This window comes from Rhinolophus sinicus, linkage group LG02 (assembly GCF_036562045.2).
Source record: "Rhinolophus sinicus isolate RSC01 linkage group LG02, ASM3656204v1, whole genome shotgun sequence".
In the NCBI taxonomy this organism is placed as follows: domain Eukaryota; kingdom Metazoa; phylum Chordata; class Mammalia; order Chiroptera; family Rhinolophidae; genus Rhinolophus; species Rhinolophus sinicus.
In genome coordinates this window covers 112939268-112954012 of record NC_133752.1, presented here as the reverse complement: position 1 = coordinate 112954012, position 14745 = coordinate 112939268, and the positions used below count along the sequence as shown (strand labels likewise).

Below are 14745 nucleotides of genomic sequence, written 5' to 3'. Positions count from 1 at the left end.
ATTTGTTAAGAGTTTTTATCGTAAAAGGATGTTGAATTTTGTCAAATGCTTTTTTGCATCTATTGAGATGATCATATGATTTTTATCTTTCATTGTATTATTGTGATGTATAACGTTGATTGATTTGCTTCTGTTGAACCATCCTTGCATCCCAGGGATAAATCCCACTTGCTCACACTGTGTGATTCTTTTAACATGTTACTGAATTCAGTTTGCTTGTATTTTGTTGAGAATTTTTGTATCTATGTTCATCAGGGAAATTGGCCTGTCTTTTTTGTGTCCTTATCTGGCTTTGGTATCGAGTGATGCTGGTCTCATAAAATGAATTAGGAAGTGTTTCCTCTGCTTCAGTTTTTTTGGAAGAGGTTGAGAAGGATTGGCATTCTTTTCTTTAAATATTTCGTAAAATTTGCCAGTGAAATCATCTGGTCCTGGGCTTTTCTTTGTTGATGCTCAGTGGCCTGCCCTTAAGCCCAGATTTCAGGACCGGGATTCAGACTAAGACTTCTGAACCTGCCCAGGGCTGAGATGTCTGGACTGCTCTGTGGATCCCACTGTGGGGACGAGAAGAGCCACACGTGCTCCATAAACCCTTTCACACCTGCCTCCAAGATTGCTTGTCTACTCTTCTGCCTCTCCTAGAGCCCCTTGGGAGCCAGATAAAGAACTTGTGTGGAGTTTATGAAATGAGAGAAACAAAGTGCTCCTTAGGACCTGGGCAAGAGCCATTCATCCTGCAGATTAGCTTGTACAGCTTCTAGTGCCTTCGCATTGCGACAGAGACGCGAGCTCCTCTCAGGACACAACCAATTCTGAATGCAAAATTTTTGCTCTTTATTTCCTCACATGTCCCGTCTTGCACCTAGATCCTGCTGAGTGGGTTCACTATGTGGCATGTGTTTGAAATCCAAGCCTTTCCAACAAAGCTCGCTGAACAATTCTTTATTGACCAGGAAGCTGACCCTACAAGTGACTCCTTTTCTAATAGCCCAAGGCAATTAGCATTTCTGCTTAAAAAAAAAAAAATTTGAACAAAAAATACCCATATGGTGGCCTTACTTTATGCACAATGTAGGTGTATCTGTATCTGTATTTTGTGTTTTCTAAGGAGCTTAGACTAATCTTGTTGACTAAACATCCAGCCAAGTAATGCAGGATTGACCACCCTCCCCATCCCCAGTGCTGATGAGCCCTTCGTTCATTGCTAGAAAGGGCAGGCTGAGGTGCTGAGGAGAGAAGTTCATCTGGTCATAAGTGACGGCATCTTGTGGCCAGTCAGTCAGTCAGTCAGTCGGGGCTTCACTCAGGAACTGTGCGTGGACTTCCTGCTGTGTGCAGGCTCCGGGTGGGACCCCAGCAGCCTACAGAAACAGGACACACCAGGGTCATGCCCGTGGACATGATGGTCCTGTCAGGGAGAAAGGAGACAAAGAAGACATGATGCTGAATGAGCTGAGTCTCGCAAGGAACTGGTGCAGGGGCCACAGCAGCGTGTCACGGGGCAGCCACCTGCCAGGTTGATTAGGGCTGCCCGGCAGAGGTGATATTTATGCAGAGATTTCCAGGTTGACTAGGCGTTGGCTCTGTAAAGGGAGGACGTGAGGGGAGAGCATTCCAGGCTAAGAGCACAGCATGTCCAAGGCTCTGAGATGATAGAGTAAAGTTCTCTTGGGGAACTAAGAAGTCCAGTTTGCTGGAGGGTGAACAGTGAGGGGAGAGTAGCCTTCGATGACAGACAGTGAGACATTACCCCTTTGGGAATACCGTGCCCTTTCTCTGTTCAGTCCTGAGCGGTGTTGGAAGGCTGGCATTGGTGTTAGCCTGGGGCATCTCTGACCGAGAGAACGAGCGACACGTGCCTGTTTGGTGGAACCTCACTGCCTGGGTGTGTCTGGCTCCTCCCAGCTCAGAGCTCCGTCCTCAGTTCCACTCTTACTTGTTTAGGTCCAGGGCTGGTCGCTGGCACGCGGTAGATGCTCAACTAATGTGTTTCTAGTTGACCTGAGTTCACTGACAAGACTGTTTTTTTGGTTTTGTTTTTCTCTCAGATTAGGTGAGGATGAGGATGACCTGGAGGAAGAACATATAACCAAGGTAAGATGCCATGTCCTGGGCTCCTGCTGTGATTGGTGCTGAGTCCAGGACTCTCCGCCCCCAGGGAGAAGGCGAGAGTCCCCCAGCTGCTGCTCACCCTCCTGTTGGTGAGGAGCCTCCAGCTGCCGACTCCGTGGCCCCCCAGACCCAGACTTTGGTCTCTAGATGCTCACCTGGCAGGCTGGGCTGAGCACCTGGGGAGACCTCCTGGGGGCGATGCCTGGGCTCATGTGCCCCAGGGCGTGGAGGAGCCGCCATTCTGGGCCAGGAGCAGGGTTTTCTCTGTCCATTGGGAGGTGGGGAAGGCAGGGGTAGAGTGCTCTGGCCTTTGGATCTCTGATGGCATGGTCCTCTCTTCTTTTGTTCATATTTTTATTTGCATGGCGTGCTATGAGGCATGTGTGGTGCCAGCACTTCTCAAATTCAAAATATTTGGTTTCATGCACATTAGAGTTGTTTTCTCTGTTGAAATTAGATATCCCCCCCCCGCCCCCCCATTTTTCTCTTTTCCTCTCCTCACTCTTCTAAATGTTATGTTAGAGGAGTACCGGGAGAGTGTTCAGCTCAGCCTCCTCCTGCTTTACTGCCAGCCCCATCTGCCAAGCCCTTTGGGAGGTGTGTGTGGAATAGGCCTCCCTCACACACTCCCCAGAATCTTAGGGACTGTTTCCGTGTCACGAGTCACCACTCAGAGAAATACCCTTTCCCAACATCATGCCCCCGCCCCCCCGCCAGAATGTTGGAATAGAGGCTGATGGGAGTTCTGTCTTGACAGTCTCTTGAACTTCAGGAGCTAGGGTGACGTGGGTAAGCCCTGGGTCCCGCATTCGCTGAGCTCTGCATGGGACAGAGTCGCCTTACTGTAGGTTTGTGTATTTGTGGTCGCTCTTCCCGTTCCCTCAGCCTGTCAGGCCGGGGCATTCCTTGAAGTCCACAGAATATTGGGGGATGTTCTAATCTCTCCTCTTTGGAATCCCTTGCTTTTCTTTGGAGCAGATTTATTACTGCAGTCGGACGCACTCCCAGCTGGCCCAGTTTGTACACGAGGTCCAGAAGAGCCCCTTTGGCAAGGACACCCGGCTCGTCTCCCTCGGCTCTCGGCAGGTAGATGGAGACAGGGCAGCTTGTCCTAGGTGCCCTTCTGCTGCTTTCCCTGTGCCTTTGTGTCCCTCTTCCAGGCACAGAAGGATGATGGGTCCGAGGCAGGCTGAGCAGGGGCAGGATTGGCCCTGCTCTGGCCTTGCTGGCCCTTGGAAGGAAATAGGAGGGCTAGGCTGGGAGGCCCTGGTGGGCTGCTGTGTGTCATTGAGCCAGCACCGTTTCTTCAACTTTTTCTCTTCTGTCTTATAGAACCTTTGTGTAAATGAAGATGTGAAAAACCTGGGTTCTATGCAGCTTATCAACGACCGCTGCATGGAGATGCAGAGAAGCAAACACGGTAGCCACCAGCACCCTCGAGCTACAGAAAGAGCCTCAGGGCCATCACGTGGCCTTGGGCAGTACTGGGAAAGTGGGGGCAGGAGTGGAAGTGGGCCAATGCCACGGGAAGTACAGAGTGTCTTAAATGGAAATGGTTTTTTCCCAAAGATCATCTCCTTGGGAAAAGCTGTTTTTGCTTTCTGGGTCACTGTCTAGTCTGAAATCCTGGCTTTGAACACAAAGTAAATACCAGAATGTTATGATGAGACCAGCATAAGTAATGCATGGAAGGGTTTTGTAGACTTGACCTTGCAAGCCCACCCCTGGCCACAGGGACAGTTAACCGTGCTTTATGCTTTTGCCCCCATGCTGGTGCCACCCACAGAGAACAAGAGCAGAGCCGAGGAGGAGGAGAAGGAGCCCAAGAGGAGAAGGCGGGAGCCCCGGACTGCCTGCCCCTTCTACAACTACACGCGGCTGCAGCGCCTTCGGGACGAGGTCCTGGTGGAGGTGAAGGACATTGAGCAGTTGGTGACCCTGGGGAAGGAGGCTGGGGCCTGTCCCTATTACGCAAGCCGGTTTGCCATCCCAGCAGCTCAGGTGAAGACCCCAGAGAGTTGGGCAGTACCTCTTAGCTCTGACTGCGGCCTGGGCCACAAGGGAATTCCTCACTCCTCTTAATTCGGAAGGATGTCACTAGCTGTAGTTGGACTGATGACACACTGCACACTGCTGACACGTAAACCACTTTCCTAGTACGTAGGATCAAAGGAGGTTCTGGGTCCCTTGGTAACTCTGGGCTACAGGGACAGTTGGCATTATGGGGGGACAGCAGATAAGAGCTGGGAAGGAGTGTGCATTCCTAGGGAAACCATGGTGAGAGATGCCAGGGCAGAAACTGAGAAGAAAGCAATAAGGGAGCTACAGAACATAAGTCTGTTTCCTAATGGCCTTTCAGAGTGACTGTCCTAAGTGCGTACCTCCCTGCAGCATATCAGAGTCCTGTCTTCTAGACTGGCCATATTGAGTATTACACAGAAGCACTGCTCATTTGACAGGTTGGAAATGAGGTCATTGTTATTTGGTTGGTACGATTTAACTGTTTTCTTGCTACTACTTAATTTGAGTGACTTTTAGAAGTAGGATATTCGTGAAGGATTCCATGTAATCACGAAAAGGTTAAAGTCGATTTTAAAAGATGCAGGGAGCTAAGTAAAAATCGAGCACTAAGAGCTCATCAGCACGTGTGTTACCCTGAACCGTGTGTATGGTTCTCCCAGAGAAGTCCAGTGACTCTCCCAGCCTCAGCGTCTCTCCCAGCCTCAGCATCTCATGCCTTCCCGGGCTCTGGCAGCCAGACTGCAGGACTAGTGCTGTAGACACCGTGGCAAGTACAGGACGATGTCCTGAAATTTGAATGACTGAGGCTTTTTGAGGCACTTTTCACCTTTTTGCTTTTATGGTATCCCACTGAAATAACTAAGGCAGGAATTAACCATGTTCTACACATGAGGCACGGGGGTCCAGAAAGGTTAAGTGATTTACCTGTTTTCTCACAGCAAGTGAATAATGGAGCCAGTATGAAAACCTGGGCCACATTTTACAGAGTGCTTTTATTTCTGTTACTCAGCCCTACTCCTTTACCCTATTTTGAGATAGAGTTTATCAAGCCCATTTTGCAAATGAGGAAAACAAGACTCAGAGAGGTTAAGTGACTTTCCCAGAGTCACACAGCTGGGAAGTGGCAGCTCTAGGACCAGAACCCCAGGCTGCCCTCTCGTACTCCAGTAGTTTTCACAGTGTTTTGAGGAACCTTGGGTGCCAAAGGGGCTACCATAGGGACATGGACAGGGCTGGGCAGCAGGGGTTCCACTCCCCTTCCCCATCCCTGCCCATGGTTCGGTCAGAAGTCAGTTTCATGTTTCACATATTTGATATTCCACATAAAACTTTTGAGGAAAGAGTCTATTTATTGCTAAAAGCTCAATACGAGGCTATAGCTTTCCGTGTACACCTACTCTGGGCAGGAACTAAAACTGGGGTGAGCCCGCTGGCGGAGGGAGTCCCGCCACCATTGAGGTGGACGCCGTCTCCTCCTAGCTGGTGGTGCTGCCCTACCAGATGCTGCTGCACGCGGCCACGCGGCAGGCCGCGGGGGTCCGGCTGCAGGGCCAGGTGGTGATCATCGACGAGGCGCACAATCTGATTGACACCATCACCAGCATCCACAGCACCGACGTCAGTGGCTCCCAGGTGGGTCAGCCTTCCCCAGCCTGGCGGGCCCGCCGCGGGGCAAAGGGATGGTTCTCTAACCACCTAGGCCTGGAATCCCGCCAGCGATGGGGCCTGGGAGAGTTGCACTGAGTGATGGTGGTGCCTTGTCAGAGGCCGACTCTGGCTTCCCACCAGATCTCAGGGCTGTGGGGATCCGGCTCAGGCAGGGTGGCACATTCCGTTGTTCCTCACTGGCCTGTGTCACACTGAGTCCCTCCAGCCCACGATGCTACTTACTAGCTCTCCATGATTCAGGATGATGGCACAAGAGAGGCAGGGTCCTCATGTAGTTGGATGTCATTGTTACTGACATTTCTTTGAGGGGATTTAATTGAGGAATGCTCAAGGTGTCTGGAAGCCACCGTTATTACCTGTTGTGTGCCATCCGCTGTAGGAGGCATGTCTGATCTTCACACTGACTGCATTGGGCTGGTGTTCCTATTTTACATTGAGGACTTGAAGTCGCTGAAAGGTATAAGCAGTGCCTAACATCACACAGCTAAGTGTGGCGCTGGGATGTGACCCTGGTTTCTGACCCTCAAGCCCACATGGCAGCACAGCACCTCTACTGACCAATGCCTGGGTTGACCTTTGGCCAGGATGTGATGGTTACTTAGAACCATCACTCTTAGCAGACAACACGTCTTTTCCCAACCCAGTAAAAATTAGCAGGGAGATCATTACCTGAGAGATTCCGCCTCTTGCTTTATTCCATGACACAAAGTGGACCCTGCAGCAGAATCTCCCTTCCCCTCTCTCAGGTCCCACCAGGCTCAGGACCGTAAACACCCATACCTTGTCTGTACCCAGCCCCACTCTCCACCTTGTTTGCCTCTGGTGTGTCCTGGGCGGATATAATGTAAGACTGCACTGGCACAGCCGTACGCTGCTTGCCCGGAGCCCAGTCTGCCCTCACACCATTCTCTCTTCTCTCCCCAGCTCTGTCAGGCACATTCCCAGTTGTTCCAGTACATGGAACGATACAGGTGAGACACTACCTCCTGAGGGGAAGGGAAAAACCCCGCTCAGCCTCAGCGCCCAAGTCGGCCTCTGAGAGGAAGCACATAGGTTGATGTCTGGCCGGGCTCAGCGCGGGGGGGACTGGCGTGCTGCTCGTCCCCTGGCTCACTGGTGTGTCCCCAGCACCGGCCAAGGATACTTGGGACACAGCAGCCGGCTCTGAAGGCAGCCCTTTTTCTGGGAGAGGATTTGTAGCTTGTGACCCAGTTTGAAATACACCAGGCAAAGGCCTCAGCTTGGGGACCTTAGAAGGGACGTGTCTGTTGGAGTAACATCAGCTGATGTCCATTGGTTTTTCCCCAGGAAGCGTTTGAAGGCCAAGAACCTGATGTACATCAAACAGATCCTGTATCTGCTGGAGAAGTTTGTGACTGTGCTGGGTGGTAAGGAGTGCTGTGCCCACCCCAGCTGCTGCTCGTGCTGGCTGCGGTCCCCTGGGCGCTTCAGGACACCTGGGTTTTCTGTATCCTAAGAATTGTCTCGGTCACCGATCTAGAAAATTCGTAAATTTTTATAGCTTGGTTGAATTGTCTGACCTTGGATTTTTTTTTTAGAATCTTAGTTTGCTTGCCACTGTTTTGAATCCTTTTTATTTTGCCAGACCCTACGCCACAGTTAGTATAATAATAGTAATGTAACATAATATAATACACTTTACGTAATAGTGATAGCAGTTCGGGTCACTGTGAGGAAAGCACCACAAGCCGCCGTCAGTGACAGATGAGCAAACGAAAGCTAAGACCAGATGAGGGACGTGAGCCAGTGAGAGGGACGAGTCTGCCCGCTCCAGGTCCCATGCGTCTTTCCAGCATTGGGTGCCCCAGCCCTTTTCTTTCTCGGCAGTCCCTTTGAAGGCTTTCATAGACGCAAAGTCCAGAAAGCAGCCGGGATTGTTCTGGAGGGGTTTTGTCTGGTGCCGGTGCCCTTGGCTTCCATTCGCCTGCCACTGTCCATTTAGCATGGGCCTGTCCTGCTGGCACCTGCATCAAACGGGGTGGTCACTCTGTCCCCGCCTCCTTGAAGAGGCGTGAAAAGAATGAAGTCACAAAGCTTTGGGCTCCACGTCACACGTATGGCTCAGACTCTTGTCCTCAGTGGGGTCTGTGGGTGCTAAAATGACAAAGAAAAAAGGAGAAAACTGTTCAGATGCAAATGTTCTTGTGTGACGAGTACAATGTCAAGCGTGAGAAGATGGGTGGGGGAGGGAGAGGACCCCCACCCTGACCTGTCTGAATTCTGTTTTCAGGGAACATTAAGCAAAATCCCGATACGCAGAGCCTCTCACAGACAGGTAAGGGGGTGGCCCTCAGGGGCCAGAGCTGGTCTGAGCCGGTTCCCGGCTTCCCTCTGAGACCTGAAAGCCTGGGTCTTCAGAGCGGGCGGGATGCCAAGGCCCGTTTGTATGCCCTTAGGGACAGAGCTGAAGACCATCAATGACTTCCTCTTTCAGAGCCAGATTGACAACATCAACCTGTTCAAGGTACAGGCTTTACCTTTTCACGCTAGCGCATCAAATCGTAGGCTTCCCACCACCTGTGGGCAGGACACTTAACCCTGGAAGGAAGAGTAAATTCCTTCTGTCCTCGGGCAGACCAAGAGGACTGAGGCTCCACAGCGCAGACCTGTCATTAACCCTTAGCAGTGCCACGTGCCAGCAACCTGGGGTCGAAGGGTCATAGGGACTGGGGAGGAAAGGTGCCGTCCTTTGTCCAGTAGACACAAGTAGAGAGCCGGGCCTCCGCCTGACTCCGTCCTGGGGCAGGGTCTCCCCCTGGGCTGCCGGGCAGAGCCGGAAGGGAGTTTCCTGAGTGTGATCCTGCTGTCAGGCTGAGGTGAGAACACAGCTGGCCACCCTGCTGTCGTTGCCACTGCAGCTGTGGGTTTGCTGCAGCCCCAGGTCTTTGCTCCGGCTGTGCATGTTCAGTGCTCTCCCAGGAGGGGTGCAGCCACTGTCACTTGGCTCACAACCGTGAGGACTCGTTTGCTTCCAGTGATGGAGCACTTACTGTATTCAAAGTGGTGCCTGGTTCTGGGACCCCAGGTAGGGTGTGCCGTCACCATCCTACAGCAAAGGAGGCTGAGGCTCAGCCAGTCACCTCAGGAGGGCGCCACACAGCCAGCACCACACACAAGTGAGCAAATGGCATGCAAACCAGCTGCACACTCACGGCTCTGCTTTCTTTCTGTCCGTCCTGCCTTTTTCCTGCAGACCAGCTGCCCCTGACATACCCCTTGCCCCTGCCCCTCAGGCAGGCTGGCAGTCCGAGTCATCTTGGCGTCCTCCCTTTCTGTCCCACAGCCAAACAGTTGCCAGGCACAGTAGCCTGGAGTAGCTTTTGAATTTATTCTGCCTTTTCATTTCCACAGCTACTCCCTGAGTGCACGCTGTTTTTCCTCCTCTTTCTGGCCTCCTTGATTTCATTCTACCTCCTAAGGGCTTTTACAAACTACAATCTAGTGAATCTTAATTGAAAGATACTGTTCTTTCCAGAAATATTTCAAGGCTTCAAACTCATTGTCTTGCATCCAAGCTACTCACCAACTAAACTGCACCCCAGGCGTCCCCTGAACAGGTCCCCTGAACAAGTTACTTCCTTTGTGCCATTGCTCATAGGGTTTCTTGTTTTTTAAAGCTAAATTTTTCAGTGTCCAGCTTAGGTGCTGTCATGCTGAAGGACAGCGGAGGGGACATAGATGTCACTGAACACCTCTAGGAGGGTTGGAGCCGTGCAGGCTTGTTTGAGAGGAGGCCATGTCTGAGGCCTGGCAGAGGCCATGTGGAGGGAGAGCACTGGGGTAGGAGTGGGGGGCAGTGGGGATGGAGTGACCTCAGAGAGGAGGGTGACAAGGTCAGCCACAGTAGCTGGTGAATCCTGCCTGGGTTTTGGAAGGTGGTTATCTTTCTTTGTTGCCCTGGTTAGGTTTTCCATGCACCTATAGTGGATTTGGCTTTTGCAGGTGCAGCGCTACTGTGAAAAGAGCATGGTCAGCAGAAAGGTACAGCCTCCCTTCCTTGGGGCCTGGGCAGGGTCCAGCAGTGCCCTGCTTGCTGCCCTCACAGTGCCGCCTTCTCTCCTGCCCTTTGGAAACTCAGTCACCCTTCTCTCCATTTTCCTCACTGTGCAGCAGCCTTGCCAGGGTGGGGAGGGGCTGCCAAGATGCCTGGTGGGGGTGGGGGTGAGTTGCAGGTGAGAGATGGGAGCCTCTCTGCTGCCATCCTCATTGGTCTTTGTCGCTCTCATCCCTGCCCAGCTCTTTGGCTTCACAGAAAGGTATGGGGCAGTCCTCGCACTCCCCAGGGAGCAACCCAGACTGGCTGGGTTCCAGCACTTCCTACAGAGCCTACAGCCGGGGGTGACTGAGGGTGAGTCAGGAGGGTGGGGAACTGGGCTGCAGGCCCTGGGCAAGGACAGCCCTTTCTTACTCATGGGCTCCTCTTCCCCAGAGAGCCCACCTGCAGGGAGGCCCTCCGCCCTGTCCGTAGTCCCAGACCCTCTTTCTACTTCTCTGTGCAGGTCCCGCAGCTCCGGTTGAGGAGGCGGACGCCAGAGCGCCTCGGCCAGCTTCCCCCCTGATGCGTGTAGAAAGCTTCCTTGCAGCTCTCACCACTGCCAACCAGGATGGCAGGGTCATCCTTAGCCGCCAAGGTAATCCAGGGAGGAGCCAGCCTGGAGCTAGGGGGCCAGCGTGGGAAAGGAGTCTCAGCACCCATCCTGGCAGCTCCGTGGGTCAGGATGAGGAACGGGGTGGTGATCCCTGGCCTCCTGGGACCTGTGCAGGTGGTGGGGTGGTGAGGAGGGCAGCAGAGGTGCTGGGAAGGTTGGTCGCCTCACATGGTATAAGAGAAGCTGTGCGGCTTTGTGGTTAAAGTTAGAGGAGCTTTGGATTGAGTCTTGGTTCCATCAGGCTGTGTGTCTTGGACCAGTTTGTCTCTGAACTCTGTTTCCTCCTGTGAAAAGGGAGAGGATAGTACAGTCTACCTCAGGGTTGTCCTGAAGATTAAATGGGATTTAATTTAAAGAGGAAGTGTTTGTTCTCTCTGTGCCTTCTCTGTAGACCCAGCTAGAGATTGCCTTTGCCCCCGCCTGCCCCCTTCCCCGTGTAGCTGTCTGTGATCTATCTTTTTCAGGCAGCCTCAGTCAGAGCAGCCTGAAATTCTTGCTCCTGAATCCGGCTGTGCCTTTTGCCCAGGTGGTGAAGGAATGCCGGGCAGTGGTCATTGCTGGGGGCACCATGCAGCCGGTAAGGCCGCCAGACCCAGCCTCCTGTGCCCTGGTGTGGGTGGGACCTGCAGGCCTTCTCACCGTCCCTTGGTCCCCACACCAGAAGGGGGTTGGCTTGAGCAGGCCAAGTAGTGTCCACCAGATGGCGCTGCTGTACCATCTCACTGCCAGGGCACTGCCACTGCGCCCGTGCACCTGGAGCAGTGGGATCACAGGTCTCCAGAGAGTCCTTCTGGAGTGTCTCCCCCTTGTGTAGGTGCCCCAGTGCTGTACCTCCCTGTACCCACCGTACCTATAACCTACCCTCTCTTCTGTAAATTTAAATATGTGTTTAGAAAAGTATTATGTTTTCATTGTAGAAAGCGAGGCAAGCAAAAACAGGAAAAAGGATCATAATTTCACCAGCAAGAGATTCATTTTGGTGCATATCATAATAGTCTTTGTATGCATCATTTTTACAAATACACGTACATGTTTTTAAAAACAAAACAAAATGGTATTGTCTGTATCTGCTGTTACGATTTGCTCTTTTCACTCAGCAACAAAATGTCAGACATTTTTCCTTGTCAGCAAACAAGCATTTATTCCACCGTACTCTGGCCACACTTTATCCTGTTACAACAATACATTATATCTTATGTAACCACTCTTCTTTTGTTAGATATTGTGGCGATTTTCAATTTTTCTGTTTTAAACAATAGAGTGGTGAACGTAAGCAATCTCTGCACAGTGGTTGTTTCCTTAGGAGACATCCTAGGATGGGACTTACGTGAAAAGCTACTCAGTGTCCTCAAGCAGTCAGTGGTTTGGCTGCCTATTAAATTGGTTGCCCCTTGGCTTTATTTTTTTTTTTCTTTTCTATTTTTCTTGTGTATAGACTTGCAGATTTCTACTCATTCATGTATTAAGACCATTTAGGGTCATTGTTGCTTTTGATGCTTGAATTGTCTCAGATGTGGCCTGTGGGAACCCACTCATGCTGCCTGTGGCCCTTTCCATGTGGCCCCATTAGCCTTGGAACGCTTTCTTGCTTTCCGGCACGACAGAACATCCCAGGCCACCTGATACTTTCTTTGCCCCAGATTTGGAATCATTCATTTCTCCAAAGTGCCCTGGTTTCTTTTCCTGGGGATGGGAGCTTAGAAACCAAAATCTGGGTGCTGGGGTGTTTGTCGTGCTCCTGGATGACCACTGTGTATAGGCCTTTTCAGTACAGACCTACAAAATACGTTCTCAAACATCATGAGCCCATACTGATATTTCTAAAGCAAAATCAACTTACTTCACCTTACACTGTACCTCTTTTCTCTTGAGCTAAACTTTGGTGTCTTATAATAGCATAATTACTTATTTGCTATATCCCACATATACTTAAAATAGTTTAAAAATATTCCAATATTTTAACAGCAAACTCTTGATTAAGGTTTTATTTCTCTGCATTTATTTTTTGCCCTTAGAATATAGCCTACGAAGGATGTGTGGTCACTAAGGATATGAAGCCACTCGATACCAGGCTTTTCTTTGTGTATGTTGTGAATTTGACAGGTAGCTAGGCTTTGTTTCAGTTTGTTTTCACTTTTAGACTTTGCCTTGTTGTTTGTGACTTAATTCTATTTTTAAAACATGTAAACCATGAATATGGTTCAGATGTCAAAACTATATAACAAGATTCAGGAATTCTCACTTCTGTCCCTGTGCAGCCTGTTTCCATCCCCTTCGGTAAGCATGTTTTATTAGCTGCTGCTCTAGCCTTCTACTCTCTCATTCCTTTTTTTTTTTTTTTTTGGCAAAAATAAGCAAATATATGTACATACTCTTTTTTCCTTATGTCAAAGGTGGCATAATCAGTTTTTATTTATCAGTATGTTTTGGCGATCACTACATGTGTGGTCTGCATTGCTTTTGTTGGCTGCATACTTTTCTTTTGGGGACGGAGCACAGCTCATTCATCCAGTCCCTCTGGAAAGGCAGTTTTGCTCCCAAATAACTTCACAAGAAGTGTCCCTATGCCTGGGTTACTTGGCTTGTGGAGCTGCATCTCCAGGGAAGACTCCTAGATGGGGGATTTCCAGGCTACAAAGTAAAAATACATCTAACTTGTTAAATCCTGTGGCATTTCCCTCCACCTGGAGTAGTACTGCTCTGCATCCTGCCAGCGTGTGGAAGAACACCTGTTTCTCCACAGAGTGGTCAGACTTGGATTTTTGCCAATTTGATAGGTGAAAACTCTGGATGGAGCTCTTTAAAAATACAAAAGTCACATTCCTCCCCCTAGGGATTCTCACTCAATAGTTTGGGCGGGGACCTGTGTGCGTATGTGTGATTTTGTTTCATAGGCAGCATTGAGATCCACTGTGCCTAATTTGCTCCATCTCTTTTGCCACTCCCACCAGTAGTTTAAATGAGACCACCAACACTGGTGTCATTAAATTGTTTTATCCTTTGTGCTAATTTGTTATCAGCCTTTCTTTCCACTTCTGTTACATACTTGCTGCCTCCAAGCCCAGACTTCTGTCTTTCCAAGCGACTCTCTCCTCCCGTCCCTGCCAAGGCCCCGCCTGCTCAGACCTCGGTCCCTGGACCTGGACCTCTGGGAGGTCACAGCCTTGACGTTGTGCTCGGCAGGTGTCTGACTTCCGGGAGCAGCTGCTGGCATGTGCTGGGGTGGAAGCTGAGCGAGTGGTGGAGTTCTCCTGTGGTGAGAATGCATGTCCAGGGTGGAGTGGGCCCCCTGTTGTCACAGTGGAGCCATATGCTGTTACCAGGCCTGAGGGCCTGAGCAGGCCACGCGGGAGGCGCTGCAGCCTTTGCCAGCTCTCGTGAGCTCGGCACCTCCATGCTCTGTCTGCCTCCATCGACATGGGAGAGGCCTGAGCATCCCCACTTGATTATGGAAGCGGGCTGGGTGGGTGGGTGGGTGTTACGCCGCCCTCAGTCTGGAAGACAAGGGCTGGGCAGTGCTCTTTCTGGACTCTGCCCTGCAGGGCAGTCTGCATGTCCAGTTTCCAGCCCCTCCCCGGGTCTCCTCAGGTCACGTGATCCCTCCAGACAACATCCTGCCCCTCATTATCTGCAGCGGGCCCTCCAACCGGCAGCTGGAATTCACATACCTGAAAAGAGAGCTGCCGCAGATGGTTAGTACCAGCCAGCCTGCCTCCCCACGGCCTTGGCTAGGGTAGGAGAGGGATTTCTGGAGTGGGGGGCACTGGCCAGTCCTCAGGGTTCAGGCGTTGGGAAATTAGTACTGGGTCTTCCGTCACAGAGCTGGCACAGGGTGAATAGTACCTAGATGTTTATCAAGGGAGGTCTGAGCTTCCCTCACCCCTTACGCTGCTAAATGTTTTCTTGACACCTCCAGGCATGAGAAAGGGCTCGTTTCCTTTGGTTCTCTTGCCATTTGGCTATATCGGCCCCTGCCATGGCAGGGGTGTGAGTGTTGGGGGCACATCCCTAGTGGCACGGTTTGTCACAGTGGTGCTTACTCCCCAGGTGCCCCCAGGACATTGGGAGCTGGGAAGGTGTAGCTCTGGTGTGCTGGCACTGCTGGGGGTGTCACAGATGCCGCCAGGCCCAAGGACTGTCAGTTGGGTGTCCTTCGTAGGGAGGGTGGCACCATCCAATGATTCCCAGCCAGCGGGCACCATCTGGCCACAGCCCCCCTCCCTGGCCCCCCTCACCCTGGGTCTGTACTTGGTTCTGAGCCCTAAGGCTAGGA

At 51.4% G+C, this 14745-nt stretch overlaps 1 protein-coding gene across 7 annotated transcripts in view; it reads left to right on the top strand.

Annotated features, from left to right (window-relative positions):
- Window positions 1-14745, top strand: part of DDX11 (DEAD/H-box helicase 11) — a 34459-nt gene that overhangs the window by 16833 nt on the left and 2881 nt on the right. For 5 of the 7 annotated variants that reach the window (XM_019711277.2, XM_019711276.2, XM_019711280.2 and 2 more), the window contains 15 exons: window positions 2049-2094; window positions 3091-3198; window positions 3445-3532; window positions 3899-4113; window positions 5614-5766; window positions 6727-6773; window positions 7111-7190; window positions 8054-8098; window positions 8220-8287; window positions 9766-9804; window positions 10060-10171; window positions 10323-10454; window positions 10937-11049; window positions 13656-13728; window positions 14061-14164. In XM_019711277.2, the coding sequence (XP_019566836.2) occupies window positions 2049-2094; window positions 3091-3198; window positions 3445-3532; window positions 3899-4113; window positions 5614-5766; window positions 6727-6773; window positions 7111-7190; window positions 8054-8098; window positions 8220-8287; window positions 9766-9804; window positions 10060-10171; window positions 10323-10454; window positions 10937-11049; window positions 13656-13728; window positions 14061-14164 (1423 nt within the window). The remainder of the gene's footprint in view (window positions 1-2048; window positions 2095-3090; window positions 3199-3444; window positions 3533-3898; window positions 4114-5613; window positions 5767-6726; window positions 6774-7110; window positions 7191-8053; window positions 8099-8219; window positions 8288-9765; window positions 9805-10059; window positions 10172-10322; window positions 10455-10936; window positions 11050-13655; window positions 13729-14060; window positions 14165-14745) is intronic. The other 2 variants (XM_074325219.1, XM_019711283.2) reach the window with 2 other exon arrangements.